Raw genomic sequence first — 20,146 nt, forward strand, 5'->3', positions numbered from 1 at the left:
TTGTATATTCAACTATTCTGGTTAACCGAAATCATCAAGCCTTGTTTATGTTTATTTAGTTCCAGTCACTACATTCTGGCCTACACAAATTGCTTTGCATTGAACAGTGCCAAATTGAATTTGCCATTTGGCTCAGATTGTAGAACTGTTCCAAATCCTTTAGCAATTCTTTAGCCACATACTCCTTTCTTCTTGCTCTGACAAACTTATTTTTCTCCAAAATCCAAATTACCTATTGATTGCTATAAGGTCTGATTCATGCGGCATTTCAGTTAATACTGTCTCTAACCTGAAACTACATCCCATAATTCAGGTTTCTCACTGAGCTTTAGTCCAACATTCCCCCTGTGAAATATTACCAAAATGCATTCTGAGAATCCAAATAGGGTTCCATTATTGACCTATGTTTTTTAAAAAACAACTAGATCAGTCTTTTGGTCAATATTTCTTAGTTTTGAGTTGATGGGTTTCCTGATTTTAAGCAGTGATATTATTTGACATTTTTTGAACTACAATTTCCCAAAACATTATGCCAATAATGGTATGGACTAATATACTCCCGTCACTTGTATGTCCAATAGCTGGTCTGTTCAATTAAACCTACTTTATAAATAAAGCCAGCTTGAAAGAGGCATACTATGCTGCATGTGCAATTTTGAAGACTCCCTCTTACATTCAACAGGATAGGCCAAAATCTGATCTGTATGTGCTCATTCTAACAGTCAAACATCTTGTGGATACATGTTCCATCTCACAATCACAGAATCATTATGGTGCAAGCTCTCCAAATAAGCATCATGACTTAATGCCATTCCCCTGTACCGCTGCACATTGTTATTAAATTAATAATGTAAATTAATTAAATATCAGGGAGCATTAGATGAATGTATTCAGTATTTAAAGACTGTTAATAATCCACAGTATAATTTTGGTGCCACTACATTAAAACACTAGTCAAAATTATTTTATAGAAACTCAACCAAAAATTTATTAGTTTCTTAACTGAAATTTCAAATATTGCCAGATCACTAACTTTTGGCTCAAGAATTATTCAGAATTTTATTTGAAACAGATATTTTATCCAATGTTACAGATTAAGTTTTGATTCATAATATTTAGTTTTTTTAAAAAGCACAAAGTCAATGGGATAGAGGAAGGGCCTGGCCTAACTTTGCAATCATGAACAATTCACTTCCAAAACATCAACAGCATGGAATTTTCAACACAGGTTTGATTAATTTTAAGCATCTAGAATGTAACATTCAAGACAGCTTTGTAAAACTAATGCTTTCTAACTGCCATTAGAAATTATACAAGATAAAGTAAAGAATAGAAGTTGCAAATTTGATATTTTAGGAAAAAGGCAACAGGCTGAAATCCATAGCATCTATATAGCAACATTATTCTAGGAAACAATATTTTAAGTGTAAAGTCTCCTTCCGCTTATTAAAATAGGCAAAGAATTCTCCAATTCAGCTGGAGTTATTTCATTACTTCAGACTCAGTGATTACTCTCCAGGAGTTGTGGATGAAGCTCAGGAAACATTCACTCAATCATTATTGGCAAGAGATTCCAATCCAGAGTTACTTGCTTAAAAATTCAGTTCTAACTGTGCCTTGCAAAAAGAATAGGGGAGTTAATTTAACTACATATTATTGGGCGATTAACTGCCAATTTTGAATCGACTGCCTGTTTTGTGGCCTGTCTGACTTTCTTTTTCTTTGACTGCAATGGAAAAGTAAATCAGCAGTTGATTCAATATCACATGCACATAGGATAGCATTTAATATTCCATATGATGTCAAGCTAACCAACCAATAGTTCCCTGGGTTACCACTTCTGCCAGTTATATCTATTTCTTTCAAGCATTTCCATCCTAAGAAATTCTATGTCATAAGACTTCTGGGGATTTTGATGAATAGAAGCAAATAATTAATTTAAAAAAAATCCACTCATTTTCTGCCATTCCTTGGTTACTTAATATAACCTCCCCAGTGAAATCTTACCTGTCCAGTTACTTTGAATTAACTTATAAAAGCTTTTTATATTGTGCTCATTTTCTTAACAATCATGCTATGGTCATTTGTTTTGGCTCATTTGACCAGTTTCTCAGTCTCCCTAATCAGATTCCCAAATTCATCCAAGTCTTTTAGGCTGTGCACAGCCTTTTATATGGAGGAAAGTTATTTTTGTTTCATATTATGGACACTATTTGAGATGCTACCTGAATTATTTCTCTTGCATTATTCAAAACTGTAAGTTCCGTTAATGTTTGCAATATACGGAGGTCCTTCATTCTTGACTGATCCAGTAATTTCCTCGGCCCGTGTCCCCAACATGGAGTTATTGCCAAGAAACTAAATAACAAGCTTCACCTTAACTGGTTAGAAAAATCATCTTCTACATTGTCGTCATCCCAGTTGTCTTCCCACACATGGGCATCTTCATCTTCATCTAACCCAGTCCAGCCTATAAACAAAATAAATTGATAAGAACAAAGTTAATTTTGCTTGTTTAAATAAATCACTTGCAAATTAAATATGAAAGAAAAATATATTTTTATCTCAGAAAAACAGGAAAAAATACAAAACAAGAAAAAAGCTACTTTTAAAGATCTTTAGCCATTTCAAATCAAAATACAAAAGTCATTCTGCAAGATTTGTCATTTCTACAAATTGGTATTGCCATCATGTTTTACCTTATTGGTTTAAATCATATTTTGTAACTGGATTTAGGTAGGATGAAGCAAAAAAATACAGATATAGCTTATGTTGCTATGGGGTGAAAATACTTTACATCTGCCTAGATACATAAAGTGCACACAACCTAACAGAAAAAAAAAACTGAGTTTTGAGAAATCTCTCTCTTCCTGGGTCTCCATTTGTGACAGTTTGTATTTCAAAGAGTGAAGCAGCATATTTTGCCAGATGGTTAATGAGACAGGTATAATAGAGGGGTTGATGAGCATCCATTCTCACGCAAATCACAATTACAAGCACCTGGTCAAACTAAGAACATTCTCCAGTTCCCATATTTCAATTTACGACCCCCTTAGCACCACTCTCAACCTGCCTCCTTAGATCCTCCTGCTTAGATTCCCCCCGTCTTTAAAACACTGCTGAATAATTATCTCTTTGATAAAGTCTTCCATCACGTCTCAGTTCCTCCATTAAACGTTGACCTCTCTTTCCCTTTTATTCCAAAGTACTTTGGGAATCTTTTCAATGTTAAAAATCCTTTTCAATGTTCAAAATCCTTTTAATCCAAAGTTACTTAATGCAAATTTTGATAATTCAACTTCTGCACAGATGACTTTGTAATCAGGTTCAGATTTGATATGCAAGTTATTGTCAACCTTAACTATTAGTACACGGATGCAATTTCAGCAAGAGTTGCTGGATAATGATCAAGAGTATCTATTTTGGTCAACTTTTCCCCCTTGCTAACTCAGCTCAGAACAGCAAAGTTTGCAGGATCAAGTTAGTCATTTTTGGTAGTACAGAATTCGGTACTGCTGAAAAAAGATATTTTGTCAAAGCTTTTCATCTTGCTCTCATCAGGATATTCGCAAGAATACTATCACGAAAACAACAACTTTATTATATGAGAAGAGAGCGCTGATTGGTAGAAGTGCTGCGCTGAAGAATATGCCAGTTAGTTGTGACTGACAGTTAACTACCAAGCATTGTTTAAAATTTTAAACCAGGTAACTTGCCTCTGCCTTGAGGAATGAACCAGTGAATGGATATCACTTATTTTATTTAGCTGAAAGAGGTGCAAAGCATTACATGTTCTTTCCATCTGCAAAGAACAGAGCCCTGTGTGGTGCATTTGCTTATACCTGATCAGAGTCAAGCTGCCTGGTTTAAATTTTCAAACAATGCTTGGCAGTTAACGGTCAGTCACCATTAATTGGTACATTTCCCTTGACAATGCCTCTACCAGAGTCCACTTATCATCCAATCAGCACCCTCTTCTCATACAACAAATTTGTTTCCCTGACATTGATATTCTTGCGATTATCCTGATGAGTGCAAGATGAAAAGATTCGACAAAATGCATTTTCAGCAATACTTGTAATTTTTAACCAACAGCAGAATCAAAAGAGCTTTTATTCTGCCTATGTTATTAAATGCAAATAGCACAGTAATATAAATCAGGGGTGGGAATTGAATGTCCCAGGGTATTCAATATTTAGAAAGGACAGGCATAAAGGAAAAGGTGGTGGAGTGGCACTGCTGATTAAAGAGGAAATTAACACTAATGTGAAAGGATATTCGCTCTAACAACGTCGAGCCTGTATGGGTAGAGTTGAGAAATATCAAGGGGCAAAAAATATTAGTGGGTGTCATTTACAGACTTGCAAACTGCAGTGATGATGTTGGGAATGGCATTAAACACAAAATTAGAGATGCATGTGATAAGGGAATACCGTTGATCATGGGTGATTTTAATCTGCACATAGATTGGGCAAATCAAATTAGCCACAATACCATACAGAAGGAATTCCTGGAAGGTATACAGGATTGTCTTCTTGACCAATACATGGAGGAACCAACTAGAGAGCAGACCATCTTAAACTGGGTACTGTGTAACGAGAAGGGAATCATTGCCAATTTAGGTGTACAAGACCCTTTGGGGTTTACTGACCATTAAAAAATTCTACCATGTAATCAGGATGTAAAGTGTAGTAGTTGATTTGGAGATTAGGATACTGAATCTTAATGAAGAAAACTATGAGGATATGAAGTGTGAGTTGATAGATTGGGGAGAGTTACTTAAATGGATCAGTGAATAGGCAATGGCAAACATCAAAGAATGCATCGGGGAACTGCAACAGTCGTTTATTCCTGTCTGACAAAAAAGCAAAATGGGTAAGAAAGAGAGTCAATATATGGCTTACAAAGGAAATTAGAGAGAGTATCCGATTCAAGGAAGTAGCATACAGATTGGCCAAGAAAAACAATAGGTCTGAGGATTGGGAGCAGTTTAGAATTCAGCAAAGGACCAAGGGATTAAGGGGATAATACAGTACGAAAATAAGCTTGCAGGGAAAATAAAGACAGATACTAAGAGATTTTATAGATACGTGAAGAGAAAGAGGTTAAAGACAAATGTAGGTCTCCCTTACAGATGGAAACAGGGGAATATATAATAGTGGACAGAAATGGCCGAGCAACTGAATACATACTTTGGTTCTGTCTTCACAAAAGAGGATACAAATCAAATATCAGAAATGTTGGAGAAGGCAAGGTTTAGTGAGAGGGAAGAACTGAGGGAGATCAAAATTAGTAGAGAAATGGCGCTGAGAAAATGGAAAGGATTAAAATGGGATAAATCCCAGAATACTTAAGGGAATGGCTCTAGAAATAGTGGATGCATTGGTGGTCATCTTCCAGGATCCTATAGACTCTGGAACAGTCACTGCAGATTGGAGGGTAATGAATGTCACTCCAATATTCAAAAAGGGAGGTAGAGAGAAAAGCAGGGAATTATAGACCAGTAAGCTTAACATTGGTAGTGGGGAAAATTCTCAAATCCATTATTAAGGACTTTAAAGTGCAGCATTTAGAAAGCAGTGAAAGGATCAGACAGAGTCAGCAAGGATTTATGAAGGTGAAAATCATGCTTGACAAATCTGCTGGAATTCTTTGAAGACGTAACCAGTAGAGTTTACAAAGGGAAACCAGTAGATGTGGGATATTTGCATTTTCAGAAAGCATTTGACAAAGTCCCGCACAAGAGATTATCAAGCAAAATTAAAGCACATGGGATTGGGGAAAGTGTATTGAGATGGATGGAGAATTGATTGGCAGAGAGGAGACAAAGAGTAGGAATTAATGGGTGCTTTTCAAATTGGCAGGCAGTAATTAGTGGGGTGCCACAGGGATCAGTGCTGGGATCCCAGCTTTTCTCAATATATATTAATGATTTGGATGCGGGAACAAAATGTAACATCTAAGTTTGCAGATGATACCAAGTTGGTGGGAAGGTGAACTGTGACAAGGATGCAGAGATCCTTCAGAATGATCTGGACAGGTTGGGCGAGTGGGCTAATCAATGGCAGATGCAGCGTAATTTGTATAAGTGTGAGGTTATTCACTTTGGAAGCAAAAACAAGGCAGCAGATTACTGTCTGAATGTCCGTAAATTGGGAGAGGGGAGCGTACAGCAGGACCTGGGTGTCCTTATGCACCAGTCATTGAAGGTGAGTTTGCAGATGCAGCAGGTGGTAAAGAAGGCAAATGGCACGTTGGCCTTCATTGCGAAAGGTTGAGTACAGGAGCAGGGACGTGTTGTTGTAATTACTCAGGGCCTTGATGAGGCCACACCTGGAGTACTGTGTGAAGTTTTTGGTCTCCTTTTCTCAGGAAGGATATTCATGTTCTCAAGGGAGTGCAGCGAAGGTTTACCAGGCTCATTCTCAGGATGGTGGGACCGATGTATCTAACACGACTAGACAGGGTGGATGTGGGAGGATGTTCCCGATAGTGGGGGAGTCCAGAACCAGGTGTCACAGTCTGCGGATTCAGAGTAGACCATTTAGGATGGTGCCGAGGAGACATTTCTTCACTCAGAGTGGTGAGCCTGTGGAATTCATTACCACAGGAATTATTCATGCCAAACATCGAATGTATTCAAGAGATGGCTGGATATAACAGTAGGGGCGAAGGGGATCAAAGGTTATGGGGAAAAAAGCAGGATTAGACTATTGAGTCAGATGATCAGCCATGATCATAATGAATGGCAAAGCAGGCTTGAAGGGCCAAGTGGCCTCCTCCTGCTCCTACCTTCTATGTTTCTATTAAATGGAATAAGGTTAAAGGCAAACTTGCATTTACATAGTGCCTTTCAATGCCTCACAGTCTGATCCTGGTCTTGGGTGATTGTGTGGAGTTTGCAAGTTCGCCCTGTGTCTGAGCAGGTTTCCTGTGGATGCTCCAGTTTCCACCCACAGTTCAAAGATCTGCAGGCTAACTAGATTGGTCATGCAAAATTGTCCCCTAATGCGTAGGTTAGGTGAATTAACCATGGTGTACATGCAGGGTCACGGGGGTAGAGTGGGTGGTGGGCCTGGGCAAGATGCTGTTTTGGAGATTCAGTGCAGGCTGGTTGGGCCAAATTATCTACTTCTGCACTGAAGGAATTATATGGTTCTAGGCTTCTACTATGCAGTGCATAATGAATCCCTTTTGAAAATCCAAATGTGCTACCCATGTTGCCCTTCTCTTACCTCAAAATAAAATTCAATAACGTTGACCAACCATGGCCTTCTCTTTGAAATCCAATTTATTACATTTCTGGTTTCTAAATTATTTTCAATGATGTTATTGAGTAAAGATTCCATAAACTTTCCAATCACCAAGATTGAACTAGTCTGTACTTCCCTAGGTGCGTTCTTTTTTAAAAGATTGGAAGTATTAACTATCCTCCAGTACTCTGACATTTTCTTTTCTGATAATTTTATAGATATATAGTCAATATTACTTCTGCTTGCTCTTCCATAGCTGCAATCTATGCAGATGCAATCCATCTGGTTCAGGTCTTTCATCCGCCAAAAAAAAAACGAATGATAATTGATAGGCCATCTTCAATTTCTTGATCTCTTCAAATAGTATGCCTACCTTATTAATCTCCATGGTAAATATTAAGGCAAAAGAATTGTTCAAAGGATAGCAAACCTGTGGAATTCTCTATTACAGTCAGTAACTCGACCTTCACAGCCTTCTATGTTGGAGCTAGGTAATTTTTTAGCTCTTAATGGCATCAAGGAATGTGGGGAGGAAAGACAAATATGCATTAAGAGGATCAGCCATGACTATATTGAATGATGCAGCAGGCCTGAAGGACTGAATGGCCGACTCCTGCTCCTAGTTTCTTTATTTAATGAGTCATGAAACATTAGCTGAACTATCATTTTTCAATACAGGCATTATTAATAACACAGAGATCCTGGCTGGGGCCCTCCTCTTCACACTGCCAGTTCACACTCTCTCCACTGCTCTTCCAGCTGAAGCCCACCTGAACTGCACCATTCCCAACTTGTGCTGTGGAGCAGCAGTGCTAACCAATGTGCCACCGTGCTGCCCACACTATCCCCACTCTCTCCATTCCCCAAATATCCCCACTCTCCTCCATTCCCCGAGCAGTCTCCCTATATCCCATCACACATCCCAATCACTCCCCCAGGTCACATCCCCTGTTAGAATCCTAGAATCTCTACCATGCAGGAGGAGGCTATTTGGCCCATCGAATCTGCACCAACCCTCCAACTGAGCATCTTATCCAGGCCACCCACTAACTTATTCATGTAACCCAAATATTTACCCCAATAATCCATCTACGCATCCCGGGGCACTGAACAACAAATCATCATGGCCAATCCACCTAATTTGCATATTTCTGGACTGTGGGAGGAAACAGAGCAAACATGGGCAGAATATACAAACTCCACAAAGATTAATTTTTCCACTCCCCCCTCACCCTCACAACCCCAAATTCCATTCCTGCACTCCCCACCCCAGATCCCCTCTGCACACCCCGTACCCCCACACCAGACCCCTGTCACCTTCCCCACCCCAGGTCCTCCCTTGCACTCACCACCCAATTTCCCCCACCACCCCCTCCTCCACACTCCCCCCACCACCCCCTCCTCCACACTCCCCCCACCACCCCCTCCTCCACACTCCCCCCACCACCCCCTCCTCCACACTCCCCCCACCACCCCCTCCTCCACACTCCCCCCACCACCCCCTCCTCCACACTCCCCCTACCGCGCCCCCCCACGCAGCACTCTTCCTACCAGGCTCCCCTGCACAGCACTCCTCTTGCTGCCCCCCCCACCCCCCCACCCCCCCCAGGCAGCACTCCCACATCCTCCCCTCAGCCTCTTGCACTCCCCCATGGCCCCCTCCGCCCCACACCCCCTTCCCCTGCACTCCACCCGGCATCTCTCACCTCCGCACTCCCCCTGGCCAGTCCCACCCCCTGCACACCCCTTTCTCCCACAGGCCACCTACACTCCCCCTGCTCCCCCCACATTCCTCCGGTTCCCCTCCACCAACCCCGCATTCCCCCTGGTGTTCCCCTCACTCTCCAACCCCCCCCCCCCCCCGGTCCCCACTCCCCGCCCCTCACTCTCTTCCCCCCCCCGGTCCCCACTCCCCTCACTCTCTCCCTCCCCCCCCCCCCGGGCCCCCCGCCACACTGGGGCCATGGGCCGCCTGTCAGTTGGACTAGGCCGCAGTGCGGGCTGAAGGGCGGCTGAGACCCGGCGGGAGAAGTCCGTCCATCGCGGTCACAGGGAGCGGTCGGCGCTCACCTTCTGCGGGAAACTCCTCGAACTCATCGTCCTCCTCCAACAAGCCCAGGTCCACCGGCGCCTTCTTCTCCGACATGATTCAGCAATGGCCGCGCCGCGCGCACTGAGGGAGGAGCCGGAGACAACCCGCCCCGCCCTCTGAGTCACAGTAAGTAACTCTCACACTATCCATATTTCACCACATGTAATTCACAAAGGGGAGTTTCTGAGCTTTTTAATAAAGTGTTTCTGAATTGCATCTTTATTTACTTTTCAATTTTTAAGCTTGCAATGAAGCTTCAATGATCATTTAAAGAAAAACGTTTGCAAATCTTTGTTCTTGATATAATTTGGACAGAATTTTCCCAACCTATTGGAGATGAATTTATAACCCAGGAGGCTGGAAAAATGACTGAAATTGATGGTGAGTTGGGATACTGGCCTCTTCCGGCTTTCTCTGGGTGGGATTGAATGAGAGAAGCCAAGCTGCTTGGATCTGTCAGGTAAATAAGTTGAGATTTTTAAGCGGGTAACTAAGCACTGCTTTGTCCCTAAATCCTGGATTTTCTGCCCATGGAATGGTTCCCTGACATGACAGCATTTCACCAGATGAGTGCACAGTGGGAACAGCTTCTTCAATAAAATTGACAAATTGATCATTGACACTGAAGACACCCAACCATGGCCTTCGCAAGGCTGTTCACAGCACTTCTCTTGGATAGCCTTTTACACAGGTGATTGCCAATTTAGAATCGCTACAGTGTTGAAGTAGGCCATTCGGCCCATCAAGTCTGCATTTACTCTCTGAAGGCATCTTACCCAGGCCCCCCCCACCCCATTCCATTACCCCACACATTTACCATGGCTAATCCACCTAACCTACACATCTTGGGACACTAAAGAGCAATTTAGCATGGCCAATCCATCTAATCTTTGGACTATGGGAGGAAACCAAAGCATCCAGAGGAAACGCACGCAGACACAGAGAGAATGTGCAAACTCCACACAGACAGTAACCAAAGGCTGGATTCAAACCCTGGACCAGGGTTTGAAGCCAGCCTTGGGTGACTGTGTGGGATGAGGCAGCAGTGCTAATTTGTTGGAAGGTATTTCAGCTGTCTTGCACTTTATTGACTTATTGCAACACTATGCTGCTGCCAGCTTTCACCATGGCGAGGTTATGGAGCTCCACCTTCCAACTCGGTCAAGAGCAGAAACATAGCATGGCCAACTGATCCAGCAGCAGCAGGAGTAATAACTGTATCATGAGCTGCCTCTCCTTAGCCACATAACCCTTCACATAGCAAGTGGGATGGATGCAAAGATCCACTGGAAGGGAACAAGAAATACAACGTTGGCAGAGAAAGATCAGCTCTTGACATGTCTAAGCATTGGTGCTTCAGAAGGCTCAGGTTCTCATGGCAGGTTGCTGCTGACGTTTTCAGATTCCTGGAGAAAGGCCTCCTTCCCAGTGGAGCAAGTGGACACATGGTAGCAATGGCCAATAAGGAAGATCACCACCCACCCTCAATGGTGGCATAGTGGTAATGTTACTGGATTAATAATCTGAAAGCCCCGAGTATTACTCTGGGGACATGATTTTAAATCACAGCAGCTGGTGGAATTTGAATTCAGTTAATAAATAAATCTGAAACTGAAAGCTAGTCTAACAGTGGTGACCTTAAAACTACTGTCGGAAGAGCCTTTGTTGTACATAAAGTCATAGAGGTTTACAGCATGAAAACAGGCCCTTTGGCCCAACGTATCCAAGCTGCCCTTTTTTTTGAAACCCCTAAATGAATCCCAATTGCCTGCATTTGGCCCATATCCCTCTATACCCATCGTACCCATGTAACTATGTAAATGCTTCTTAAAAGATAAAATTGTACCCACCTCTACTATTACTTCTACATGAGGGCCCTTTAAAGGAAGAAATCTATTGTCATTTACCCAGCCTGGCTTACATATCACTCCAGACCCACAATAACGTGATTGACTCTTAACAGTCCTCTGAAATGATCTAGAGTGTAACGAAAATCTATTTTTACCTGTGTCTCTGAGTGCTAAATTGGTCGTGTGGAGGATGTAACATTTAAGTTTCAGGATGTTCTCACGCTTGTTACGTTGTTTCCCACCTAGTAACAAGGATGGGATCCTCTTAGAGTCTTGTGATAGATCACCAGATCAATTCAAGGGTCAGTGAACCACAGTTCAGAGGCAGTCAGTTGTAGGAAGTTAGCTAACAGAGACAGGAATAGGCAAAGATTCAGTTAAGTTAATGAAAGAACTATGGGAAGCAGACTTTAATTAAACAGAGTCATTGGGACAAAGGTACCATTGGAGCAGTGCTGTTCCACTTGGCACAGTCAATGATCTGAAAGTTTTCTTGGAGATCCAAGGAAAAAGGAATCTCAGAAAGTGAGATTGGAACTCTGTAAAATGGGCCACTGTTGAAGCCATCTGAGTGGGACTTTGAGAAAGAATTCTGAGGGAGGTCTTCAAATGTGAAGATTGGAAACGCTTGTGAAAAAGATGAAGTTTCAATGAGATTGGTTAACTGTCAATGGACAAATGTCCGGGTGGGTTGTTGAGAGATTGTTATTTTTTGGTTGCATCTGTCATTTACTCTGGAGCTTGGCGTTTCTGATCATCTGTTAGGTCACATGTACCTCATACTTACCCTGAATGTTAGAGTATAGGATAGTTCTTGTAAACTGTTTTATCTTTCTGAAGTTGTATAGTTAAGTTTATTTTTGTTTGTTTAAAACCCATAGAGTTGTTTGGCTTTATTCTAAAAGCAGGTGTCTTGAATCTCAAACTCTGACTGCTTTAAACAAAATGTTATTGGTCCCTTACCAGATCCTACCAACAAGTGGTATGGGGAACTGCCCAAGGATCATAACACAGAAAAGTTAGAAAATAAAACTGTATGGACCTCTTGACATCAAGCTAGGCAACGAAAATGACAGCAGCAAACCCAGGCCTGTCAACCTTGCAAAGTCCTCCTTATTAACATCTGGGGACTTATGCCAAAATTGGGAGAGCTGCCTGACATAGTCATACTCACCAAATCATACCTTATAACAATGTCGTAGACACTTCTGTCTCGCCATTTAGGTCTTGTGCCATTGGCAGGATGGGCCTGCCAGATGTGGAAGCACAGTTGGAGGAAGTTGTCCTGGGACTCATCAATGTTGACTCAAGACCCTATGAAATTTCATGGTATCAGATCAAACATGGACATGGAAATCTACTGCTGATTACCATCTGCCATCCACAGCAGATGAATCAATGCTCCTCTATGTTGAACAATGCTTGGATGAAACACTGAGGGTAACGAGTGCACAGAATGTACTCTGGATGGGGGTGTCAATGTCAATCACCAGAGTGGTTTGATAGCAACATTTATCAAGCCAACTAAGTCCTGAAGTCACTTCAAAACATCATCAGATGTCAAAGTATCATGCAGATAGGATGAGAATCTGGTTTCCTCTTGATATCACAGTGGATAAGTTAATTATGCATAGCTCTAAACAAAGTGTAGCTCTCATGGCTTCTGATTCCAATCATTTCCTGATTAAAATAATGGACATTCTGTAGTTTCCTTTCATCTCTCCCCTTACGAATTGACACAAACATTTACTGTTACCACTATGTTATCACTGTGCTCAATGGATAGATTCAGAACAGGGCAAGCAGCTAAAAAACAGCATCCATAAGGCTCTGTGGGCCCTCAGCAGCAGCAAAATTGTATACAATGACAATCTATAACCTCATGGCCCAGCATATCCCTCACTCTACCATTATCATCAAGCTAGAGGATCAACCTTTCTTCAGTGAGGAGTCCAGGAAAGCATGCCAGGAGTAGCATTAGGCATACCTAAAAATGAGGTGCCATTCTGGGGAAGAGGCAACACAGGACCATATGCGTGGTAAACAATGAAAATAGCATGTAATAGCCAGAACTTGGTGATCCTACAATTTACAAATCAGACCAAAGCTCTAAAATTGTCTCATATCCAGGTGGTGAAGGACAATTAAATAACTTACCGGAGGAGGAAGTTCCACAAATATCCTCATCATGAACGATGAGAGAACAATAGACTTAGCAAGAAGCAATCATTTCCAGCCAGGATGTTGAATGGATGATAGGCCTTCTCCCGAGGCTCCCTCACAGGTGCCAGTCTTCAAATTCAATTCACTCCATATGATACCAAGAAATAGCTGAAGGTACAGCAAAGGTTGTAGGCCCTGACTACATTCTGGCAGTAGTGCTGAAGACTTGTGCTCCGGAATTAGCCAAACTGCTAGCCAAGCTGTTCCAGTACAGCTATAATACTGGCAGCTGACAGACAATTTGGAAGGTGATTGTGAAATGTTGTAGGCCAAACATCTCGCCCTCAGGACATCACTGCAGATGTTCCTCAGTGTAATGTCCTGAGTCAAACATCTTTGCTTCATCAATTACCTTCATTCATCATATGGTTACAAATGAGGATGTTTGGTGAGGATTGCATAGTGTTCAGTACTGCTTTTAATTCCTCAGAAACAGAAGCAAAACATGCACTCCATTTAAGATTTAGTTGATAAGTGGCAAGTAATATTGACACCATACAAAGTGCGAGGCAGTGCCTGTTTGGAGAAATACCTTTGTGCACTGTGGCTTGCCATAGTTTTTTTGACATCTGATATTTTGTTTGTAAAGACTTTAGGGCAGGAGCCATTTCTGCCATTTGAAACATCATGTTCAGCCGAACTTGACTGCATTTTGATGGCTGCAAGGGAACCTGCTAGTATAAGAAATGGCAGAGAATAATTAAAACTTCAGTCTGTTGCTTTCTACAGGACATTGACTGTTGGGTGAATCAGTATAGCTTTGAATATTCCAGCACCAGCTCCTATGGAGATGTAGGGAAATTTGAAAATAAGTTCGAAATTCTTCCGGTCAGTGACAGAACTATATAATTGCCACAGAGTTAACAAGAAACATGGACAAATAAGAGCAGTAACCTTGTTATCAGCACCGGGGAAAGCAAGCTGCAAAGCTGTATTACACCCTAGATCTTACTGAGGAGCAGAAAAGCCTGTCTTGTGAAATTTTGGAGGCCTTGAAGACTCACTTTCAGCTCTCTATTAATGTTATTTATGAAAGCTGTGTTCAACATCAGAACTCAGGAAGAGTGGGGAGAACATTGATTAATATGTAGCTGCATTGAGAATTCTAGCTGAATCTTGTGAGTTTGAGCAACTAAAACGTGATCTGATCAAAGATAGGATTGTCTTACAAACAAAAGATCTCATTATGAGAGCATGTCTGCTTAAAAGAGAGAAGCTTCCTCCCATGAAAGCTATTGATGTGCAGAAACTCTGAAATGATTAATCATCAACTAAACAATATGGATGGGAGAACTGAAGAGGCTTTACACTGGGTGGAGAGGCAATTCAGGTCTTCCAAGCATAGGGTTATGGAGAAGAGAAAGACCTGTTTACAGAAGAGTCAGCAAAAAGATCAAGGTCGGATTACAAGATATAAATTTTGCAGAGGGCATTATACAAAAGAAAAGGAAACATGTCTGATGTGGGGAAAACAGTGCTGTAACTGCAAGAAACTGAATCACGTTGCACGCAAATATTTCACTGGAAAGAAGAAAAGTAAGCTTATAAAGAAGGTTGCTGAAAAGATGTCTAATGATGATCCTGATGAATAACTCTACACCCACAAAGCTCAGGGAAAAATGATTGGTTGCTGTTGGAAGGATGACTGCAGAAGGAGAGCATCAAGTCAATGTGAAATATTGGCTAGACAGTGGTGCTGCATGCAACATCATGAGCTTCACAGGCTTGTGTGACATCATTCATGATGGTGTTGTGAAAATGAAATGACCAAAGGTAATGTTGAGGCTATATGATGAATCAAGACTCACCCCAAGAGGACACTTTAAGCTGAGAGCCCAGTATGATGATGGGAAGAAGGATGATTTGCAGTTGCAAATGGTAGACACTATCAAAATCCACTCATCTCAGCTAAAACAAGTCACAGGACTGGTCTGGTAACCCTCCAACTACCAGATTTGTGGTATTTAGTCAGACACAAAGTCATTGAATTCTGATCTAACCCCAAAGAATTACAAAGATATTTTCATGGATCCCGTATGTCTACCTGGTGAATATCATAGAAACATGCATAGAAACATATATGTAAACTAGAAGCAGGAGAAGGCCATATGATTCTTTGAACCTGTTCCGCCATTCATTATGATCATAGCTGATGATCAAATTCAATACCTGATCCCACCTTCCCCCCATATTTAAACACTTCCGTTTTGAAGTAGGAGAGATCTAACATCTTTCCAGGAGAGTTCCAGCTGTTCTCAAGACCAGCCTGAAAGAGATGATAGAGGCACCTGAAAAAAATGAAGTAATCAAGAAAATGGCAACTGCTGCAGACTGGGTTAGCAGCATGATGGCAGTGAAAAAGCTTGGAAAGCTGAGAGTGTGCATATATCCAAATGATCTCATAAAGCTTTGAAATTATTTCACTACCCCATGCCACCCATTGAAGTTTGGTGCAATGTGCCACAGCAGAAATCTTTACTATCCTGGATGTGAAGGATGGATGCTGACAAGTGAAGTTGGGTGAAAGCAGCAGTTTTCTGACTACATTGGATGCCATTTGGGAGTACAGACAGTTGCAGATATCGCCTAGCATGTCTAATGCTCCCGAAAAGGATCATAGCAGATAGCAATAATCTTCTAGGCACAGAATCCATCATACATGAGGAGGAACTTCTTCGCTCAAAGGGTGGTGAATCTCTGGAATTCTCTGCCCATTGGAGTGGTGGAGGCTGCCTCGCTAAATATTTTTAAGATGCGGGTTGATGGGTTTTTGATAAGCGAGGGGATTAAGGGTTATGGGGAGAGGGCGGGAATGTGGAACTGAGCCACGACAGATCAGCCAAGATCTTATTGATTGGCGGGGCAGGCTCGAAGGGCTAGATGGCCTACTCCTGCTCCTATTTCTTATGTTCTTATGCAAAGTCGCTGCGAAGGATAATTAGTGGTGTTGGGGTATGGAAAAAGAAGCAGCTTTCACTTGCATCAAACAACTAATGGTGACAATTCCAATGCTGAGGTATTATGATGTTAATGATGAAGTTACTCTATAGTGTGATGCCAGTAAAACAGAACTTAGAGCAACCCTCATGCAGCAAGCACAACTACTTGTGTTTTTATCCAGAGCATTAACACCAACTGAACAATGCTATACAAAAGTGCCTGGCTGTAGTATTCACTTTTGAACATCTTGAACAGTTCCTTTTTTATAGAAAGCAAAAGTGACAGCAGGGTCTGATCACAAGCCACTTCAAAGCATCTTTGTCAAACCACTTTTATCTGCTCCAAAGTGTCTGTAAAGGATGTTACTTAATTTTCAGAGATATCATTTGGAGGTGAAATACAAGCAGGGAAAGCAGATGCACATTGCTGACATGATGTTAAGAACTGCACTCTCTTTGAAGAAAGTTGATAATGCTAGTAAATCTTCCAGACTCAATGGTAAGCAACAGCATGATGAGCTCTGGAAATCATCATCCTGGCAGAGATATCGAATCTGACAGACAAATGTCTTGCTCAGATCAGGCAAACTACACAACAAGATGCAACTGTCAAAGTGCTGCAGGAAGTAGTGATGGTCTGAAACCATCAAGGGTACAACTGTACCTGTAAGAGTGTATTGGGTAAATGTGGATGAAGTGATTGTCCAAGATGGCATCTTTAACAAAGGAACTAGAGTCATCATCCCTAAGGTGATGAACAAAGAGTTGCTGAAGAGCATCCATGTGAGCCATTAAGGAATTGAGTCTACTCTGAGGAAGGTAAGAGAAGTAATCTAAGAGCAAAATACTGCGGATGCTAGAATCTGAAACAAAAACAGAAAATGCTAGAAAATCTCAGCAGGTCTGACAGTATCTGTGGGGCAAGAATAGAGCCAATGTTTCAAGTCTAGATGACCCTTTGTCAGAGCTGAGAGCAAAGAGAAGTAATATACTGGCTAAATATGAGCAATGGGCTCAAGGACCATATCGGTGCAGTGCTTGTAATGATCATCAAGCTAAGCAAACTAAAGAACTGTTCATGATTCATGACATCCAAACATACCATAGGTGAATCTTGGATTAGACTTCTTCACTCTCTTTGGATCTGACTATCTCATCACCATCGAATTCTATTTAGACTATTGGGAGTTAGACAACTGATATCAATGGCCACTAGTGAGATCATAGAAGTTGTAGCCAAGTGGCCAACAGCCTAAACAACTAGGCCTAACATAAAATTGGACACTTTAAATTCATACACAGCCAAACCACTTATACAAGCAAGGCTTGATGGATTGTGAACAAGGACACCACAGGTCAAACGTCATTGGGACCAGCCCAGACCTTAATAATGGGAAAGTTGTTATGACCCAAAACCCACCAAGAAGTACTTAGTCAGAACAATAGAAAAGTTCATTATGTTGGCATATTTCCGAGTGTTAGGTAGACTTCCTGGAAACTTACCTTGAGAGGAAATATGCGCACTTATGACATCCAAAAAATGGACACTTAGGATGACCTAGCTTAAACCTCATTGGGTGCTGTGACCCCTGTCCTGTGCCCCATTGGCTAAAAGCCAGAGAACATTCCGGAAAGACTCAGAGAGGGATAAAGATGGACATATGGAAACAACCCCCAGCGAAGACTCAACTGGCCTGCTACGACCTATGACTTGTGACGACAGAAGAGGACAGGTGAGATATACTTTTGTACTAAGAAGATCCTGAGTTAATCCATTGATGCAAGCTCCGTAAATTGAATCCAATAGCCTGGTCCAGTTCACTATAGTGAGTCATATGTGTCCTTTTCAGGAAGTCAGCCTAATTTGGGGAAAAGTTAATTTAATTTATTAGACTTGTTTCTTTAACTTGCAACTGTTTTAATAAAACTAAGTTTGAAGCACAGTCCTCTGGGTGCTCCAGTTCCCTCCCATGATCTGAAAGATGTGTCGGTTAGGTAGTTAGGTGCATTGGCCATGATAAATTCTCCCTCAGTGTACCCAAACAGGCAACAAAATCTGGTAACTAGGGGATTTTCACAGTAACTTCATTGCAGTGTTAATGTAAACCTACTTGTGACACTAATAAATAAACTAAAATTAAACTAAACTGGTTGAGGAGAAAACGATGTGAAATCAGTTTGGGTGGAGATGAAGATTAGTAGGGGAAAGATGTCATTAGTGGGAGTGTTCTCTATATCCCTTAACAGTAACCACGATGCAAAACAAAGTATGTAAGAAGAAATATTAAGTGCCTGTGATAAAGAAAGCAATCATTATGGGTGACGAATCTACATATAAACTAAACAAAAATCAGATTGTCAGTAGTAGCCTAATCTTAGGGAACACTCTTAGAATGTTTTTGAGATAGTTTTTTAGAGCCACATGTTCTGGAACCAACCAGAGAGCTGGTTATATTAGACTTAGTATTGTGTAATGCGACTGAATTAATTAATGACGTCAGAGTAAAGGCACCCCTCGGTAGCAACAACCACAATAGGCGTAAATTTGAAAAGGAAGAAGAATGGGTCTGACACCAGTACTTTAAACTTAACTAAAGGCAAAAAATGTAGACTTGAAAGTTAAGCTAGTGAAATGAACTGGAATACTAGGCTAGCAGAAAGATCAATTGAGAAGTAGTTGCTGACATTAAAGGGGATATTTCACAATACTCAGAATATGTATATTCCTGTTGTAAAGAAAAGTTCTAAGAAATGAGCCACCATCCATGATTAACTGAAGTTAAGAAAAGCATCAAACATAAGAAAAAAAAATGAGTGGCAGGTCAGATAGAATCATAGAATCTACAGCGCAGAAGTAGGCCATTTGGTCCATCAAGCCTGCACAGACAACAATCACACCCAGATCCTGTCTTATCCCTGTAACCGCTCATATTTACCCTCCTAATTCCGCTGACGTTGAGGAAATTTATCATGACCAATCAACCTAACCCATACATCTTTGAACTGTGGGAGGAAATTGGAGCACCCGGAGGAAGCCCACGCAGACACAGGGAGAATGTACAAACTCATCACAGACAGTCACCCGAGGCCAGAATTGAACTTGGGTCCCTGGTGCTGTGAGGCAACCGTATTAACCACTGTGCCATCATGCTGCTCTGATTGGTCAGTATATAAAGAACAGCAGAGAATGATTGAAAGGTTAATCAAGAGAAATAAATTAAAATATGAGAAGAAGCTAGTGAGAAGTTTAAAAATAGATAGCAAGAGTTTCTACAGATATTTAAACAGGAAAAGGGTAAGTTAAGTGAGCTTTGGTTTTCTAGAGTGAGAATGGAGAGTGAATAGTAGATAATAAGGAAATAGTGGATGAAATAGACGGATATTTTATTTCTGTATTCACTGTAGAGGATACAATAAACATTGCAGTAATAGCTGCACCAGGAAAAGAAGAACACAACAACATTACAAACACTTGGGAACCAGTACTGAGCAAACTGAAGGAGCTGCAGGCTGAGAAGTTTTTGGGTCCTGATGGACTTCATCCTGAAGTTTTAAAAAATGTGGCTAATGAGGTAGTAGATGCATTGGTGTTAATCTTCCAAAACTCATTAGATTGTGGAAATGTTCCATCAGACTATAGCAAATATAAACCCTTCATTCAGGAAGGGAGGGAAGCAGAAAACAGGAAATCATAGGCCAGTTAGCTTGGTATCTGTCGTAGGGAAGGTGTTGGAATTGGCCATTAAATAAGTTATAGATGGGCAATTAGACAAGCTCAAGGTAATTGGG

The 20,146-nt window shown here is 41.3% G+C and overlaps 1 protein-coding gene across 1 annotated transcript in view; it reads right to left on the reverse strand.

Moving 5' to 3' along the window:
* sem1 (SEM1 26S proteasome subunit) overlaps positions 1-9,447 on the reverse strand; it is a 29,073-nt gene extending 19,626 nt beyond the window's left edge. The window contains exons 1-2 of the mRNA XM_080216689.1: positions 9,324-9,447; positions 2,377-2,470 (exon numbers count right to left, since the gene is read on the reverse strand). Coding sequence (XP_080072815.1) covers positions 2,377-2,470; positions 9,324-9,399 — 170 coding nt within the window. The 5' untranslated portion in view covers positions 9,400-9,447. The remainder of the gene's footprint in view (positions 1-2,376; positions 2,471-9,323) is intronic.
* Positions 9,448-20,146: the final 10,699 nt, after the last annotated feature.

The sequence above is a fragment of the Carcharhinus amblyrhynchos genome, chromosome 2 (assembly GCF_965287045.1).
Source record: "Carcharhinus amblyrhynchos chromosome 2, sCarAmb.v2.hapA, whole genome shotgun sequence".
NCBI classification, from domain to species: Eukaryota; Metazoa; Chordata; class Chondrichthyes; order Carcharhiniformes; family Carcharhinidae; genus Carcharhinus; species Carcharhinus amblyrhynchos.